The 17379-nt window shown below is 48.8% G+C and overlaps 1 protein-coding gene across 5 annotated transcripts in view; it reads right to left on the bottom strand.

The window, feature by feature from the left end:
* Nucleotides 1-17379, bottom strand: part of PPARA (peroxisome proliferator activated receptor alpha) — a 66451-nt gene that overhangs the window by 12505 nt on the left and 36567 nt on the right. For all 5 annotated transcript variants that reach the window (XM_081822655.1, XM_081822652.1, XM_081822654.1 and 2 more), the window contains 4 exons: nucleotides 7874-8120; nucleotides 2906-3066; nucleotides 1583-1721; nucleotides 605-807 (listed from right to left, as the gene is read on the bottom strand). In XM_081822655.1, coding sequence (XP_081678781.1) covers nucleotides 605-807; nucleotides 1583-1721; nucleotides 2906-3066; nucleotides 7874-8081 — 711 coding nt within the window. In that variant the 5' untranslated portion in view covers nucleotides 8082-8120. The remainder of the gene's footprint in view (nucleotides 1-604; nucleotides 808-1582; nucleotides 1722-2905; nucleotides 3067-7873; nucleotides 8121-17379) is intronic.

Genomic DNA, 17379 nt, shown 5'->3' with positions numbered 1-17379 from the left:
CTCTGCAATGGACACAGAGACTGAGCCGACCGCGGGGTTGGGGTCAGGTGGCAGAGTGCACTACAGAAAAAGCCCAGAACTGTCCAGAGAAGACAACGGAGTTTCTGTAAACAAACAGCCCTTTCTAAACCCAGAGATGTCCTTGCCTTTTCACTGAAGAAACAGGAGTGGGATGGGTGGGGGGCTGCAGGGCAGGGGGGTTGGAGAGGAGGGAGGAGATTTAGGGGAAGGATGCCAGAACACTGTTGAGGGAAAGAAAATGCTTTCATTTTCTGGCATTAAAATAGAAATTTAAGAAAAAAAAATAGAGGTTTTTAAAAAATGCATTTAAGAGATGACCCTAAGCTATTAACCAGATTTTTTCTTTTCTTTTCTTTTCTTTTTGGTGTATTAATTACACAGTCATTGTAATGACCTCGTTGCTAGGAGCTCTGAGGTGGAGGAACCTGAAGATCGGAGTTGCTGATGAGCTGCCTCGGCCTGCTGCCTCGGGGCCCACACTGCCATCCCACCTTCCCGCCATCCAACCGTTGTCTCCTCAGCCCCTCCCTGTGGCCAGGGGGCCACCTCAGGTGGGAGCCCAAGCAGCAGCGAGGTCACCTACCGGGTTATTGCTGGCCTTCCCTGCGAGGATGACCCGGGCCTTGACCTTGTTCATGTTGAAGTTCTTGAGGTAGGCCTCGTAAATTCTCTTGGCGAGGGACTTCAGATCTGCCGTTTCTGCATCTTCTGGGTCATGTTCACAGGTGAGAATTTCCGCTTTCAGTTTTGCTTTTTCAGATCTTGGCATGCGTCCAAAGCGAATTGCTGGGGGCGGGAAGGGGGGGACACGGGAGAGAACGGGAAGGGGGCAGAGGTGAGCACTGGGGCGCACGGCAGGGGACCGGCTGCTGGGCGGAGAGCGCGCACCGAGAATTCAACCACGAGAGCAAAGCTGCCCCTCAGGACTAGTCAACGTTCTGTTCTGGAGAGAGGAAAATAAAACTCAACCCTCCATCAATTCTGGACCCTTTCAAGAGGTTCAAAGGAAAGGCAATCCCTCATTTCGTCAACAGGATCAGTTGAAGGTTGTTTCCTGTCATGAGGTCCCAAATTGACCCTTAGTTCAAGGAGATGGCAGTTTCCCCCAGGGCGAGTTCATGTGACACCTTTTTCTTTGTCCAGAAGGTGGACATGCAACTGCTAGGAATTAGTCATTTTAGATTTACCTTCGCGTCATCACTGGCGCGTTCTAAAGTGACAGTAGGGTTCAGAATAATGACGTTAGCCACATGGGACGGTGTTTGCAATGGCACATGCTTTGTGCAGACTCTGGGACCATTCTGGCGTCCTGGGGGCATTTCCAATCGGTCTGAAAACCTTCCATCAAAGTCTTACCAGGAGAAGTGTCTAAGGGGAATTGCAGGAGCTCTGCTGGGTCTCAGCTATGTGACCCTGCTCCCTTTTGGGGCTATTCTGGTTGCAAAATGATCTGGGCACGAAGTGTTGCCACACATTCATTCAAAGCACAGTCTGCAGCAACCAGACAAGGGGGGTAAGCTGAGGCACGGGCTGGGGAAGCACGCTAGACAACCTCACCTACCGTTATGGGACATCCCGGCCGAAAGGCACTTGTGGAAACGACAGTATTGACACTTATTCCGGTTCTTTTTCTGAATCTTGCAGCTGCGGTCACATTTGTCATAGGCCAGCTTCAGCCGGATGGTTCTCCGGAAGAAACCCTGTGGGATGGACGCACGGTTGGGGAGGGGCTACGGCGGCCGCTAAGTCAGCGCTGTGGCTTTACTCACGTTTCTGGTCATTCACTTACTGTACTTTCCAAATGGACTGAAATTAGCGGAGTCATTCTAAGAAGTCTGACTTAATTGGGACAAACTGAAAAATCTAAATTGCGTTACATGTAAGATGAAGAACTAACAAAATGAGGCAAAATTCAAAGTCGTTTCAAGACGTCCTCGTCTGGCTTGGGAAGACCCGGTTGTGGTCTCCCAGAGTCACTCAGTCCCGTTCCGATTCACACAAGTGTCACTTTCCCTCCCCAACTCACGTCCCGATTTGTGACTACACAAATCTCTACGTAAGAGAATACTAACTCCCTGAAAGACAAAAATGATAATAAACCAATAAAAGGAAGCCACCTGTTCGTAAACAATGTTCGTGCTTTACAAAAGCACTAAACTCTACCAAGAAACTTCAGTATTTAGTCCATGAGAAACAAAATGTAACACCAGGAATTCAGGCACAGCCAGGTAGGAAAGGCTATTTCACAGGTTCGTGGTCAGAAGGCTTGTGAAGGAGTCTGTATTTGCTTTGGTTCTTTTTCTGTTTGCTTCCCACTCATTCCTGCATAGTTCAGATGGGGCAGGTCCGGCGGGCCCGCGGGAGCAGGGACAGCAATTTCTTGGGGAACAGGAGGGGAGGTTGGCACCTTCCCTCAGTTGGATATCTAGGTCTGTAAAGTGGGATGGCCAGAGCAGGCACAGGATCATGAGGTTGAAGAGAGAATCCTGCCCGTCAGAAGGCAGCGTGGCCTTTCCTCCCTGCGGCCCAGGCCTCTGAGGCCAGCCCGGGCTCGGGCGTGGCATTGCTGTGTCAAGGACTCGGGTCGTGCCTGCACCAGGAAAGGCTGTGGTATCGTCCAAAAGTTGGTAAACTGTCTCAGCACGCACAGGGGAAGGAGATTTCTGATTTTAACCGAACACTGAGATGACTCGATCCCCCACGCATCAGGTACATGAAGTACCAAAGCTGGAGAGTGTACACAAAGTCCTAAAAGCGTGATGTGGGGGCCTGCCACCTCTGGTTGCCAGATCTTTCCAGTGATGATGAAAATCTGTGTTTAAAATAAAAGGAAGCACCTGTTGTCCCGAGCAGGGATTCTCCTCCCTGCCGGGGTCCACCGTACCTTGCAGCCTTCACACGCGTGAACTCCGTAATGGTAGCCTGAGGCTTTGTCCCCACAGATTCTACATTCAATGTTCAAGGCTATGCTGGAAGGTTCATCAACACTACCGGGAGCCACCGGGTAAGTGACCGACGAGGGGCTCGAAGCTGGTGAGAGGGTGTCTGAGAACAGAGGAGAAACACTGATGAGTATTCCAGACACCATCATCGATTTCTATACCAGGTTTACGAGGACATGATTGCATGTGGGAGGTGCCGGCTAGTGGGCAGACTTCCCTGCCTGGGCTGGCCCCTGTCCTGGGCTGTCCCACCCCTGCCCGTGTGCCTCCAGTTACCATTGTGGCATCCCCAAACCTGCCGCTGGGCCGCCCCTGGGTTCTGGACCCACATACCCAGCTGTCTCCCCTCCCCCACCCCAGCTCGGCCTACACACAATTTGTACTCTGCTTCCCTCCAGCTCTTCTGCAAATGTTAACTCAGTAAATCACACCAGAACACAGGATAAAAATCCGTGTGGGCTACACTGAAAGCAATAATCCATGAAAAATTACAAAAAAAATTAAGTTGGACTTTCTTAAAATTAAAAACTTCTTTCTGCTCTGCAAAAGACACCGCCAAGAGAATGAAAAAGACAAGCCACAGGCAGGGAGGAAATATTCGCAAAACACACATCTCATAGAAGACTTGTATCCAAAATACACAGAGAGGTCTTAAAACTCAACAATAAAACAAACAACTCAATTAAAAAATGGGCAGAAGATCTGAACAGATACCTCACTGAAGAATGGTAGCAAATCAGTATCACTTGTCATTAGGAAATTGTGAATTAAAACGAGACATCACTATGCACCTATTGGACTGGCTAAAACAAACAAACATGAGCGCCTGGTGGGGCTCAGTCGGTTAAGCGTCTGCCTTCGGCTCAGGTCATGATCCTGGGGTCCTGGGATTGAGTCCTGCGTCGTGCTCCCTGCTCAGCGGGGACCCTGCTTCTCCCTCTCCCTCTGCCCCTCTCCCTGCTTGTGTGTGCCCTCTCTCAAATAAATAAATAAATAAATAAAATCTTTAAAAAAACTTAAAGAAACCCCTGACAACACTGCATGCTGGCAAGGATGTGCAGTGACAGGAACGCTCGCTCGTGGCTTCTGGGACGGTAGAATGGTGCAGCCATGTTGGACGACAGTTTGGCAAAGCAGTCTTAAAGGAATAACACTCTAGGTATTTACCCAAGTGATCTGAGGACTAAGTTCACACAAAAACCTACACACGGATGTCTATATAAGCTTTAGTGTTAATCTCCCCAAATCAGAAGTAACCAAGATGCCCTTCGATAGGTGGAAGGATAAAAAGAAAAGCCAGTCTTAAAAGGTTATAAACTATACAATTTAAGGGCACCTGGGTGGCTCAGACGGTTAAGTGTCTGCCTTCGGCTCAGGTCGTGATCCCGGGGTCCTGGGATCGAGTCCCGCATCGGGCTCTCTGCTCCTTGGGAGCCTGCTTCTCCCTCTGCCTCTCTCTCTCTCTCTCTCTCTCTGTCTCTCATGAATAAATAAATAAAATCTTAAAAAAAAAAAACTATACAATTTAAATATCTGACGTTTTGGGGAAGCTGAATTATAGGTTTGGTACAAAGGTGAGTTGCTGCAGGGAGGGGGGGAGGGATGCTGAACAGGTGAAACAGAGGTTTGTTTGGAGATGGTGAAACAATTCATATGAGAACATAATGGTGAAGACACAACAGGATGCATTTGTCAAAACCCACAGAACTTTACAGTACAGAGCGAGCCTTCAATGTGTGCAAACAAAAATCATTTAGGAGGTTGGGGGACCCCCGGGGGAGTATAGAGTATGACAAAGCAAGCTCACCATGTCACACATATATGGAATGGCCTCCCTGAAGGAGGCGTGGAGAAGACCCCACCCAAGGAAACTTGGAAACGAGTGGCATCTATGGGACTAAAGGATGTCAGCACGGGGCGTCTGCGGATAAAGCAGCCCCCACGGGGATACAGGTTACCCACCCTGACACCACCATCGTGTAGACCGGAGACAAACCACGAATGGAAGGAATGGTGGCGTGGGAGCTTGCGGATCAGCCGGGAGAGGTGAGAGTGGCCCATGTCGTGGCCGGTTAGCACTGCAGCATTGGGGCAACAAACAGAGATACCAACGGCCACACATTCGTGTAAGATCTCCAACACCAGACAGCACTGAATGTGGTCGGTGGGTATGGACACACATCTGGGAAAGCTCATGCCAGTTTTACGATGCTGGTCCCCTGCAGAGAGGAAAGTGGGACTGGGCAGAGGGTCCCGCCGGACCTTAGCTCCCGTAGGTTGCACTTTAGACAGAAGGCATGAGGCAGTGTGATAAAACATTACCTTTGTAAATCTGGGTGGCAGGTGTCCTACTGTATATTTTTCTGTATGTTTGAGATACTTTAAAGAAAAATAAAAGCAGCAGGAAGGAGCATTCCTGGCAGAAGGAAAGAGCATCTTGCGCAAAGCCTCACATAATCCTCGTAAAAACTCAGTGAGAAGACTCTTGTCGTTTTACAAGTGGAAATAAACTCACAGATATCAGGTAACATGGCCTGGTCACACAGCTAGAAAGAGACCGTGCCAAGACTTGAACCCATGCCCCTCAGCTGGCTCTGAAGCCGTGTTCTTCATATGAACATCCCTTTTGGCAGCAGTGTCCTTGACCCAGAAAATCAGGGATTGCACGATCCAAGCGAGACCCTGACGAGATGACGAGTTAATGGACTCTGTGGCCTTCCTGTCTGAACAGCCTTTGTAGTGACCCCAACAGACCTTTATAAATGGTTCGCGGCTTTTGTTTTAAGATTTTTAAAAAAGATTTATTTATTTATTTATTTGAGAGAGAGAGACAGAGAGAGCACAAGCAGGGGTAGAGGCAGAAAGAGAGGGAGAAGCAGACTCCCCAGCTGAGCTGGGAGCCCAACGTGGGGCTCGATCCCAGGACCTGAAGATCATGACCTGAGCTGAAGGCAGATGCTTAACCATCTGAGCCACCCAGGTGCCCCAGTGGTTCGTGTTTTGACTGCCTTGCTCATGACGTGTTACCGAGGGAGTGAGCTTCGAGGGAAAGGAGCAAACGTCCAGGGTGATGGGGGCTTCCAGAAACAGCAAGGGAGGGGGACAAGGAAAAGCCTCTGGGATGTGGGATCACCTTGCAGAGCCTCGGGAGGTCGCCTCTTGGCTGACCTGTGCTAGTGTTTGGGACAGTGACAGCCCCGGCTACTGGCTACCATGGTGGCCACTACGCACGCCTTGTCTCCCTGAACCCCAAGAGCAGTGTTCGAGCTCGTTATTCTGTTTATTTGAGGAAAGAGGGAGGGAGACAGACCCCAGGACACTGGCACATGCTGGAGATGACAAGCTCAGAGTAGGAGAAAACCCAGGGTCAAACCCAGCTCTCAACCCCTCCACATGGGTCTTTGATTCACCACATTGCAGACACACCACATGCTGGCCAATTGTTTTCGTATACTATTTGTGGTTATACTGACTATCAGAGATTTTTTTTCTTCTGGATTTGAGAAGATTTATCTCTGTCCATTTGTTTCTTTTTTTTTTTTAAAGAAGGCAGTCCCCCCCCCCCTTCTTTGGAAAACATATTGTTCATTTTATAATGAAAGATTCAAGGATCACTTTTCCTTCAGGTCACACACACTCTCGAGGTCGTTCTCAAATAAGGAACTTGCGTGAGTAGGGTGGGCGTGCAGTTGTAAAACCTCTGGAAAGTTCTGTTCTAGCCATGGACAGGAAGAGTGTTCAGACACCCACTTTGTCCAGGAAGGTAGAGTCCACAGCGGCCACTCTGCCTGGATTTTCTTTCTCCCAAGTCCTCACCCTCAAACAGGAGGGATCCAAAATTACGTTCTTCCAGTTTGTTTCAAGGTTGTCTTTTAGGTCATCGCCAAGAACTATAATCTAAAATATATTCCTAAGCCATCTGAAAGCTCTGACACATAAGACTTGGAAATGTCATATAAACTAGCCTTGTGGTCCATATGCTTCATCAAAAGCCACACTGGACCCAAGTCCACGGGCTGACATGCGCTTCACATCTAAATAAAGTTTTATTTCTTTGTATCTGCCCTGCTGATACTTGTTGCAGTTCTTTCTTTTTTTTTTTAAAGATTTTATTTATTTATTTTAGAGAGAGCGTGCATGAGCAGAGGGAGGAGCAGAGGGAGAGAGAGAATCTCTAGCAGACTCTGCGCTGAGCACGAAGCCCAACATGGGACTCACTCTCAGGACCCTGAGATCATGACCTGAGCCGAAACCAAGAGTCGGATGCTTAACCGTCTGAGCCACCCAGGCGCCCCTTTCCTGCAGTTCTTAATGCAGTGTAGAAAATAGGGAGGTGGTTCATATACATTTCCAGATTTTTAAAAAATTGTCCTTTTTAATATAATAGGAGCCTCTGCTTTAAAGAAATTGAAACTCAGAATTTTTTTTTAGAAATGTAGCTGACTGCCTTAACTGAATTTCAAGCATTATCTGATTTGTGTATAGCTTTTAAAAGTGGGCATACTGGGCGCCTGGGTGGCTCAGATGGTTAAGCGTCTGCCTTCGGCTCAGGTCATGATCTCAGGGTCCTGGGATCGAGTCGCGCATCGGGCTCCCTGCTCCTTGGGAGCCTGTTTCTCCCTCTGCCTTTCTCTCTTGCTCTGTCTCTCATGAATAAAAAAAAAAAAAAAAAAATCTTAAAAATAAATAAATAAATAAATAAAAAAGTGGGCATACTGTGTGTCTCATAATGTCTCCTGAAAGCCCTCCAGGCCCAGTGGACTGGGTGTTATGCTTTATCATGTCTAAAGAGTTCATTGCACAAAGATGTGACTTCTTTGTCAGCTAAGGAGAACAGTTTTCTCTAGAGGAAAAAAAAAAAACACCAAAAACTTTTCTAAATACAGCTTTTTGGGATACAGCACACTTACCTGTAATAACAGATCCATCAGATCCTGGGCCACTTCCTAAATACTGGTATTCTGTAAAACTAAAGCTTCCAGAACTGTCCTCACCAATGGATTGAGAAATCTCTTGGATGTTTCCCATTTCTTGTAGAAATTCTTCAGATAATGGGCTTTCCAGATCATCAGCCTCGAGTGGGGAGAGGGGGCAAATCGGGCTTTCTGTGTCTACCATCTTGACTAGATGGTTCTGGAAATGTAGCCGAGGCCCAACCTGGGAGGAGAGAGCAGTAACTAGTGAGATAAACACAGAAGAATACTTTTCCTTCAATGAAAACATCCTTTACCGATGACGACCCACTAAATTCATAATCTAAGGAGGAACAGTGTTGACCACCTTTTCTCAGCATGCCTCTTGATAAGCATGCTCAGAAAATGAAAATCTTTCAACACAACCTGTTTAAGGAGACAAAGCCGATCCTGTGAGAATCATTCACCTGCTACTGAGTGCACAGGGTGTGCTCAGCTCAACCCACCAGATCTGAGCTGGAGAGAAATGGCAGTGGGACACAAAGTCCCCGCTTGCTTAGAACACCTGTTTCGGTGAGGACATAGATAGTTAGCAAGTAAACAAACACACGTGTGGACTGCATGGTGATCCAACAGCATGGTGGGAGCAGATGGAGAACGGACACTGCCTTACAGGGGGACACTGCCCGGCTGATCCGGGGACAGCAGGACCTGAAGAGGGTGAGCTGTGTAGAGGTCTTTGGGGAGAATGTTCCAGCAAATGGACAGCGAGCACAAAAGCCCCACAATGAAAGCCTTCTAGGAAAAAGCAGGCCAGTGTGGCTCAGCGGAGGGGCACAGAGAGAGCAGGAGGGACAAGCCATCAGCATATGCCCTGGTGTGATATTCTAGGCTCTCCTTGTACCCCAGGGGTAACTCATGCAGGTTTTCCTTAAAAAATGATTGCGCACTTGCAGATACATCATAGAGTTTTAAAAACCTAACTAGGTGAGTCCTTGACAAAGCTAGACTGTTGCAGCCAGCAAACAACAGAATACTCCCCGGGTGGGTACTGTTTAGAGCTGAACTGTATCCTGCCAACATTCCTATGTTGGAATCCTGACCCTCCGGACCTCAGAATGTGGCTGTATTTGTAGAGAGGGTCTTGAAAAGGCACTTATGTTAAGATGAGGTCTTTAAAGTGGGCCCTGATCCGATCTGATTGGTGGCCTTATAAGAAGAGGAACTTGGGACACATAAAAAGAGACACCAGGGGCGCACATGGTAATAGTGTCTACGTCTCCTTCTTTCTGCCTCTCTTTCCCTTCCTTCCTTCTTTCTTGTCATTTCTTTCTTTTCTTTTTTTAATGTTCTATAGTTTTTGCATACTCTGCTCAAAGGAATATTCTGATTGGTAAATGCTCTACTGAGACCTAAAAGGAGAATTTCAGCAGTTTACATTCAGCAGTAATACATTTCTGAAATAACAAGATGCAGCTCTAACATTTAAGTTGGGCGGGAAAGAAAAGATGTGTTGAGAGAGCGCCCCGGTAGGCCTCGGGTTCGGGAAGGAACGTCAGGATTACACGGAACATGCATCCTGGTGGGAGCCGGGCGGGGAGCTCCACTGTCCTTTCCCCAGACTCTCGGCCCCCGTGGAAGCCTCTCTGCATGAGGAAACCGAAGATACTGATACCTGCGTGGCAGGTCCAGTTGCCCGAACTGCCCTCCCATCTCTGTCCTCCTGAGGTCCTGCCTCACGTCCATCCCTGGGCCTGGCAGTCATGCATCGCTCAGTGACATTTAGCTTTCGGGAACTGCTTTCCCATCTGAAGTGGTCCCAGTGAAGCTCACGGCTAGCGGCACCAAGAGGCCCCGAGGAAGTGCATGCCATCAACAGCCAGGGCTGACCGAGAGGGGCTGCCATCACATGGTGACCACAGGATGCCAGGCTTACCCAGCCGAGTGACAACACTATTCCAAGGCAAATCCACGGAACATGCTCTTCTGAAACATTTTCACAGTGCAGCCCTGCTTCAAGTAAACATCGTTAAGTGCAAAGATGAAGGGATGTTTTGACTTCCTTTAGGAATGAAAAATGGGTACAATTCACACATTTTTGTGAAAGTCACATCTCATGCTTAGAATTCGGACAATAAGTTCTCATGGTTGACAATAACACACAGGAAAAATAAAAGAACCATCAGCCTTTCATAAGATTTAAAAGACTTTCTACGTAATCTATATTTCTATAATCAGGCTGTGAATCTGTGCATTTTTTTATATCATATTTTATTCTGCATTATATCTGAAGGCAGGTTTCTTCAAAAGGCAAGCAAGACAGTGGGGTAAGTATTACTTAAAATATTTTTCACCATGAACAAAAGATTAAAAACTGCAGTCACTGCAGTCCCTGCAGTCCAATATTAACCATAAAGTTGAGCCCAGTAAGTATCAGCTAGCCGGGCAGAAGCCGTGCGGTCAGTGGGGCTGTGACCACCTCCTCATCAGACCCCCAGTTCTGCAAGGGAACACGCGTGTAGATAGCGGCCTTTTTCCCCCTGCAAATATTCTATCTTCCAACCAGGAGCGTCAAAGCTGGAAGAACTGATCTTTGACTATAAAATGATGTTTGTTTCCTTGTCATTACATTCAGGGAGTTAGAACACTCTTAGCGTTTTACTTTTCAGTTGCTTTTAAAGCATACCTGAGACTTACTTAGAGGAACGTCAGTCTTGCTGTTAATGAAGAGCTAACAAGATAAAATCCCTCCGCAAAGTGAGGCAACACTGTCCTGAACTCCGGCCAGAGGACTGGTGTTTGCACAGATCACTGAACACACCGGCCCTTTCTTGTTTCCGGCTGGAGCAGATAAGGCAGGGCTCCCTTTGAGGGCGTCCCCAGGTAGAGAGCCGAGGCGGCTGGGCACACACCCCAGCCCACCTGCCCTGTGGCTCCTGGCGTGCCCTGGCTCCCGGCCCTCCCCCTATCGCTGTGGCTTCTGCTCAAGCAGCAGAAATATCACAGGAAGTCTGGCTCTAAAGTCCACATGGCACGGCCACTGCCCAGTTCCTCGAGGAGAGCAAACCAGACACCAGTTATGGTGTCCTCCGCCCCAAGTGCTCTGGAGGGACAGACAGGCACATCAGATGATCTCTTTTCTCAGCCGCTCCCAGGCTGGCCAAGGAGGTGAGACAAACAGCTGGAGGAAAAGCCGAGAAGGCCAGCAGAACTCCAGTGGGTCTTCGGTTTCCTCATGCAGAGAGGCTTCCACGGGGGCCGAGAGTCTGGGGAAAGGACAGTGGAGCTCCCCGCCCGGCTCCCACCAAGATGCATGTTCCGTGTAATCCTGACGTTCCTTCCCGAACCCGAGGCCTACCGGGGCGCTCTCTCAACACATCTTTTCTTTCCCGCCCAACTTAAATGTTAGAGCTGCATCTTGTTATTTCAGAAATGTAATACTGCTGAATGTAAACTGCTGAAATTCTCCTTTTAGGTCTCAGTAGAGCATTTACCAATCAGAATATTCCTTTGAGCAGAGTATGCAAAAACTATAGAACATTAAAAAAAGAAAAGAAAAGAAAGAAATGACAAGAAAGAAGGAAGGAAGGGAAAGAGAGGCAGAAAGAAGGAGACGTAGACACTATTACCATTTTGTGTCACTGAGGGCAGGTGAAGCGCTGGAAGGATTTCAACACTAACCCACAACCTTCACCATATAGTATTTTCCAAATCACCAACTCTTAGATGGCATGACTTTTGAAAAGATTAGGCTAAAATGAATTGCTAATGGCATGATGAGCTCTTACTCTGTGAAGCCAAGCAGGGCCCAACACACCCTCCTCTGGGGTCCTGCAGCACCTGGGCTGGATTCTGACAGAGCCCCGATTATATGCAGCATGAGAACGTTTCACATCTGCCTTGAGGGCAGAGAATGTATTTTGCTAATCTCTGTATCCATAGTTCTCGCACAATCCTTATGGTGCAGGAGGTGTCCAGTTTCTGTTTCCGGCGCCTAGCTAAGATGGGCGCAGCATGTGCCCCTGCAGGTGACCCCAGCAGTAACTCGGTGAAAGTCTGTGAAGACTCCCCGGGCTCTGTCTCCCCATCGCTCAGATGGCACAGACAAACCCAGCGTGTCCAAAGACAACAGAACGTAAGGATATCTAGATCAGAAGTCAGTGTGGTTCTGCGTTGGGAAAGTGATCAGAAATTTGCACAGTGATGTATAATTACCATCGGGACTTAAATACAAAGCATGTAAGAGGGAAACGTAAGTCTAAGCCTCATAGTGAACAACAAAGTTCCAAGTCGGCAGGAAAGAACTTGTGTCAAACAGGGATGGAGGGAGCGGGGCTGCCAGCCGTCAACCCCTTTACCCCCAAGGGAGAGGCCTTGGGGTTAGGGCATGAATGGATGATCAGCTAACTCTCCACCTTAGAAGCGACAGACAGAGAACATGGGAGAAGTTCTGTGCTAACATAAAGTAGGTGCTTTGACTTTCACTTCATCAAATGCTTGGAATCAAAGGCCAAGGAGGAATCACGTCCTTGTTGGCTCCTGGGGCTGTGACAGGGTCTGACCCGTCTCTGCATCCCTACATTACTAACGGAATTTCTTGGACCTGCCAGGCCCTTCGTAAATATTTTCTGAAATAAAATATTAAATAACAGCTCGAGGGCGCCTGGGTGGCTCAGTCGGTTAAGCCACTGCCTTCGGCTCAGGTCATGATCCTGGAGTCCCGGGATCGAGTCCCGCATCGGGCTCCCTGCTCAGCGGGGGTCTGCTTCTCCCTCTGACCCTCTTCCCTCTCGTGCTCTCTGTCTCTCATTCTCTCTCTCTCAAATAAATAAAATCTAAAAAAAAAAAAATAATAACAGCTCGATATTGTCCCAACTGTCAAAACAGTTTTATACACTATGGGATCAGATACTCAAGAGAAAGAACAGATGGAGCTGGGCTTGAATTTCCCCCACCCAGTGCTCGTAGCTGACACAAAAGGGTCCGAATACATAGTGCCAAGCCTGGGACTTCTACTTTGCTACGACTTCTCTTTCTGTAAGCAACCCGAACTTATTATACTGTAAACCCCCTCGAATTATACTTAATGTGCTTGCTAATGCCACCTTATAGAAACCTATTTACATTTTCTGTTGCGAAATTAAGTCTGATAAGACTTCACTGAGTGGTCCAAAGGTAAAGGATGGGATTTTTGTCAGAGCAGTACCATTTCCATGGCAGAGAAGAGCTATCAGGCAAGGAATTTTTCCATTTTCCACCAACTGTAATTCATTACCTTGTCAGATTCTTTATACTTCTCTGTATACCTTTTTTTTTTTTTTTAAAGATTTTATTTATTTGACCGAGAGAGTGAGAGCACAGCAGAGGGAGAGGGAGAAGCAGACTCCCCGGGGAGCAGGGAGCCGGATGTGGGGCTCGATCCCAGGACCCTGGGATCATGACCTGAGCTGAAGGCAGACGCTTAACGACTGAGCCACCCAGGCGCCCCTTCTCTGTATACCTTTTAGATCTTTAATATTTAGAGCCTTCAACTGAATTTGTTGGGCTAGCATTTAAAATAACATTTCAAAATAAACAGAGAAGCACCACAAAGCCCTCTGTACCTTCACCCGGCGCCAGAAGTTCATAGAAATTGATTAACCACTGCCGCCTGCCTAATGTTTAACGTGCTTCCAAAGTCAGTGCAGAAAATGCCTCCGATAGAATCTGAAGCAGAGCACCAGAGTGTGGCAGTGGGTGTTTTAATGAATTAAGCCAAAGGCGGGGTAATTAGGAGTAGTTTGCACACCACACAGATTTATCTGGGGACATCTAAGATCTTCCCCAACGACGCCTAAGGCATCAGCATTTTGTAATCAAAAGAATTTGGTGTGTGAAAATGGCTATGAGTCTCTGCACCTTCATCTTTAAAGGTGCAAGGAGAGGGGCGCCTGGGTGGACAGGCCTGAGCGTCTGACTCTTGGTGTTGGCTCAGGCCATCATCTCGGGGTCATGGGATCGAGCCCCGCGTCAGGCTCCCTGCTCAGCATAGAGTCGGCCTGAGATTCCCTCTCCCTCTGCCCCTCCCATTCATGCTCTCTCTCTCTCTCTCCCTAAAATAAATAAATAAATCTTTAAACAAAGAAAAAGGTGCAAGAAGAATGTTCCCAAATACTTTCAAGAAAACTGCCAGTTTCACACAAAGTTCACCCTGGATGATAGTATCTATCTTCACTTGAAACCTGGCAAACTTCCCATTTTCCTGAAACCGGGGCTCTTGTTTTTAAATCTCATCTTATTTTTGTTGGTGGTGAAATTAAAATAATTACAGGGAAAGCTGTAACTTCGCACACATCGTGTGCCTGTCACAAAGTGAAATCTGAGCTGAGAAGCTTGTCGCAAGAATCGGTAGTCACTGGAGATGAGATTCGTGTTTGCCACACAAAAGCTCTGCTCCGATGCAGACGGAAGCCCAGCACTAAAGCATGTACCCGGCAGGGGACAGAGAAGCGAGAGGACCCAGGGCCTCCCCTGGGACAACACCAAATGATGACATTTAGGAACAAGGGAGGCCCTGCCTGGTGACAGCAGAATGACATCAGACACCCAACAGCCGACTCTGTAAGGCTAAGCCTTCATTTTTTGGGCTCAATCCATGCTGGTCACCTTTGGGTGGGGAGACCACATTTTATGAACTTCCGGAAATACGTGAGGGTCCACCTGAGCTGGTGACTGGCTTAACCCTGGACAAGACACTGGAAGAGGCAATCTCAGCCCAGGAGGGACTCACAGCCCCAGGGCAGAGAGGGAGCCGGAAGCACTGGCTGAGCCTCGCCCCAGTAACAGCCAGATGTGTTGTGCTAAGTTCCCCAGTTCCCGGGCAGGGCAGGTGGTATCCGCCCCATTTCCAGAGGAGAAACCCAGCAGTTCAGAGAGGTAAAGAACTCGTCCAGCTCATAGGAGAGGAGACACGAACAAACACGACTGCAGAGGCTGAAATGTGGGGAATCCTGGGGGGGCAGGGCGAGGAGGGTCCAGAAAGGCTCCTTGAAGGAGGGGATGCCCAAGTTGAATCCCAAAAGATGACGAGAAAGCAATGTAGAAAACAGTGACAGGCACGAGGCTAAGGGAGCAGCCATGGGCACGGTGACCTAAAGCATCATCAGTAAACAGCTGAGAAGGGCCGCACCGTCCGCTCTGAGACTTGTCAGTTGCATGCTGCTGCGTAACAAACAACCTGCAACATAGTGGCTTGAAACACAACCAGTACACATGCTTCCCAAGTCTGCGGGTCAGCAGTTTGGGCCCCGTCTTCAGAGTCTTCAGATGCGCAGTATCCCACGGTGAGTGCGGGGACTGCATGACCACACGTGTAAGCTCTACAGTGTTACTTCTGCCACGTGCTGTGGCTCAGGGCAAGTCACAAGGCAAGCTCAGATCCCAGTGGCGGGGGAATACATCCTAGCCCTGACGCGGGGGGGCACAGAGATTTTGTGACTGTTGCCGATGCAGCACAGGGGGAAGTGGGGAGGGATGATCGGCAGAAGCAGGAGAGGTGGGTGGTGGTGGTGCATCACAGCTCATCGCGGGCAGGGGTGTGGTCCTCGGCCTCTGAGCCCCGGGAGTCAGGGCGGGGTACTGAGCAGCCATGGGGCATGGCAACACCTGCATTACTACGTCCTGGCCACAGGGTGGGACCTGCTTGTAAGGGGGACAGGACGAGAAGCAGCCAGAGTCCTTACGAGACCGACCGTCCCCAGGAGGGGTGTTGGGAGGGAGGACCGACAGAACACGCAGGGCTAACACTGGTGGCTCCCCGCAGCTGGATGCGGGACAGAGTCAACGATAAACCTATGCTCTGGCTCAGGCAACTGGGAGGATGAGGTCACATCCATGGAATCCAGGACCGCAGGAAGAGGCAGGTTTCCCAAGCAGAGGGAGCTGTGACCGGTGGAAAGACAGCGAGGGCCACGGTAAAGCAGCCGCAGGGTTTCTGAGGGACACAGGCTCGACCCCTCTAGCCTCCCCGCTGCCTCTGGGAAGTCACCAGGCAGCCAGCAGCGTTCTCCTTTACGGTTCTTGGCAGCGGCCAGGGAGGATGCAAGTCCCACCCTCAGGGGCCAGGGCGGTGCTGCGTGTGACCTGGGTTTCGTGACCACATTTCTTAGAGTCGCGGTTTCAGTACCCGTGGTCAGGGTCAATTCTGTCTGCACAGCAGGTTGTTCTGAGTGTTTGCAGAATGACGGGCACGTGGCCCTTCCCCAAGCAATACCGTCCCCAGGGGCAAGACCAGGCCTCGTTCAAGTGTATGCACAAAACACACCCTTGAATGCACCGAGCTGAACACAAAAGGAAGGGGGAAAACCCTACCAGCACCCCAGAACAGAGGGCTGAGACACACGAGGATTCACGTCCATCCCTTAAACCAATGACGCGGACTGGAGCAGATCACACAGGGGGACCAGCAGCGTCCAGCCTACGGATGTATTTCTGTCCTGCCAACCCTGTAGCCTCTAGATTCTCAGCCAGATGTGCAAGAGTAGCTTTAAGGAAAAAAGCCCTTTTATCTTTAACTCCTAGGCGACAACCCAATGGAAGTCCAGTTCGCTCAAGATCAAGAGTAACCGAGTAGAAAGACAGTTACTTCTGGGGTAGTGCTATGTCCTGGCGGTTAACTTTGGTTTTATGATTTCAGGAAGTTGATAAAAAAAAGATGTGCCCATTTTTAAACTTTTTTCCTTGGACTTCCTCCTTCAGTTTTCAGATTAAGGCCATGGTGTTGTGTTTTGCCAGAGCAGACAAGTTCTGGATGCATTTCCACTTCTCCCAAGTCTGGCAAAAAGCAGCATGGGAAGAGGAGAACGGGGTCAACAGTAGAGTTCTGAACTAAGGGAACTCCAAGGAAAAACACTTCTCACTCTATTTATAGAGTTACAGGAAATGGTCAATGCCAGGAGTTTCTGATGAGGGCATAGCCTCTGCAGCAAAGCTCTGAGCACCCAGCACCCATTCGCCCACGGAACCATCTGGGAATTCATCATCAGCTCCTTCTACACTCAGAAGAACGACTTTTCCAATATGGGTCAACTTTCTGCCGGGTGAGAACTGCTTTTATGACAACTTCGTAAATAACGCTACGTAACAAAGACAGTAAATGTGTCTTCAGAGTTTCCTGCTTTCAGCTTTTCTTTTTTTTTTTTTTTTTAAGATTTTATTTATTTATTTGAGAGAGAGAGAGCATGAGAGCGGGGAGTGGGAGAGGGAGAAGCAGACTCCCGGCCGAGCAGGGAGCCCGATGCGGGGCTTGATCCAGGGACTCCAGGATCATGACCCGAGCCGAAGGCAGTCGCCTAATCAACTGAGCCACCCAGGCGCCCTGCCTTCAGCTTTTCTGACTAAACTAAACGACGGGTGTCTGCTCATTCTCATTCTGTGTTCCGCTCTATGGCAAAGTAGACCAAAGAGAAAAGCCCCAGTATGGGGTAGTTCATATAATGTTTTCGCTGGTTTCATCCTTCTCCATA

The sequence above is a fragment of the Leptonychotes weddellii genome, chromosome 5 (assembly GCF_054177405.1).
Source record: "Leptonychotes weddellii isolate Sample4059 chromosome 5, ASM5417740v2, whole genome shotgun sequence".
Taxonomy (NCBI): Eukaryota; Metazoa; Chordata; class Mammalia; order Carnivora; family Phocidae; genus Leptonychotes; species Leptonychotes weddellii.
Note: the sequence above shows the minus strand (reverse complement) of the source record. Positions and strands in the feature narration are given on the sequence as shown.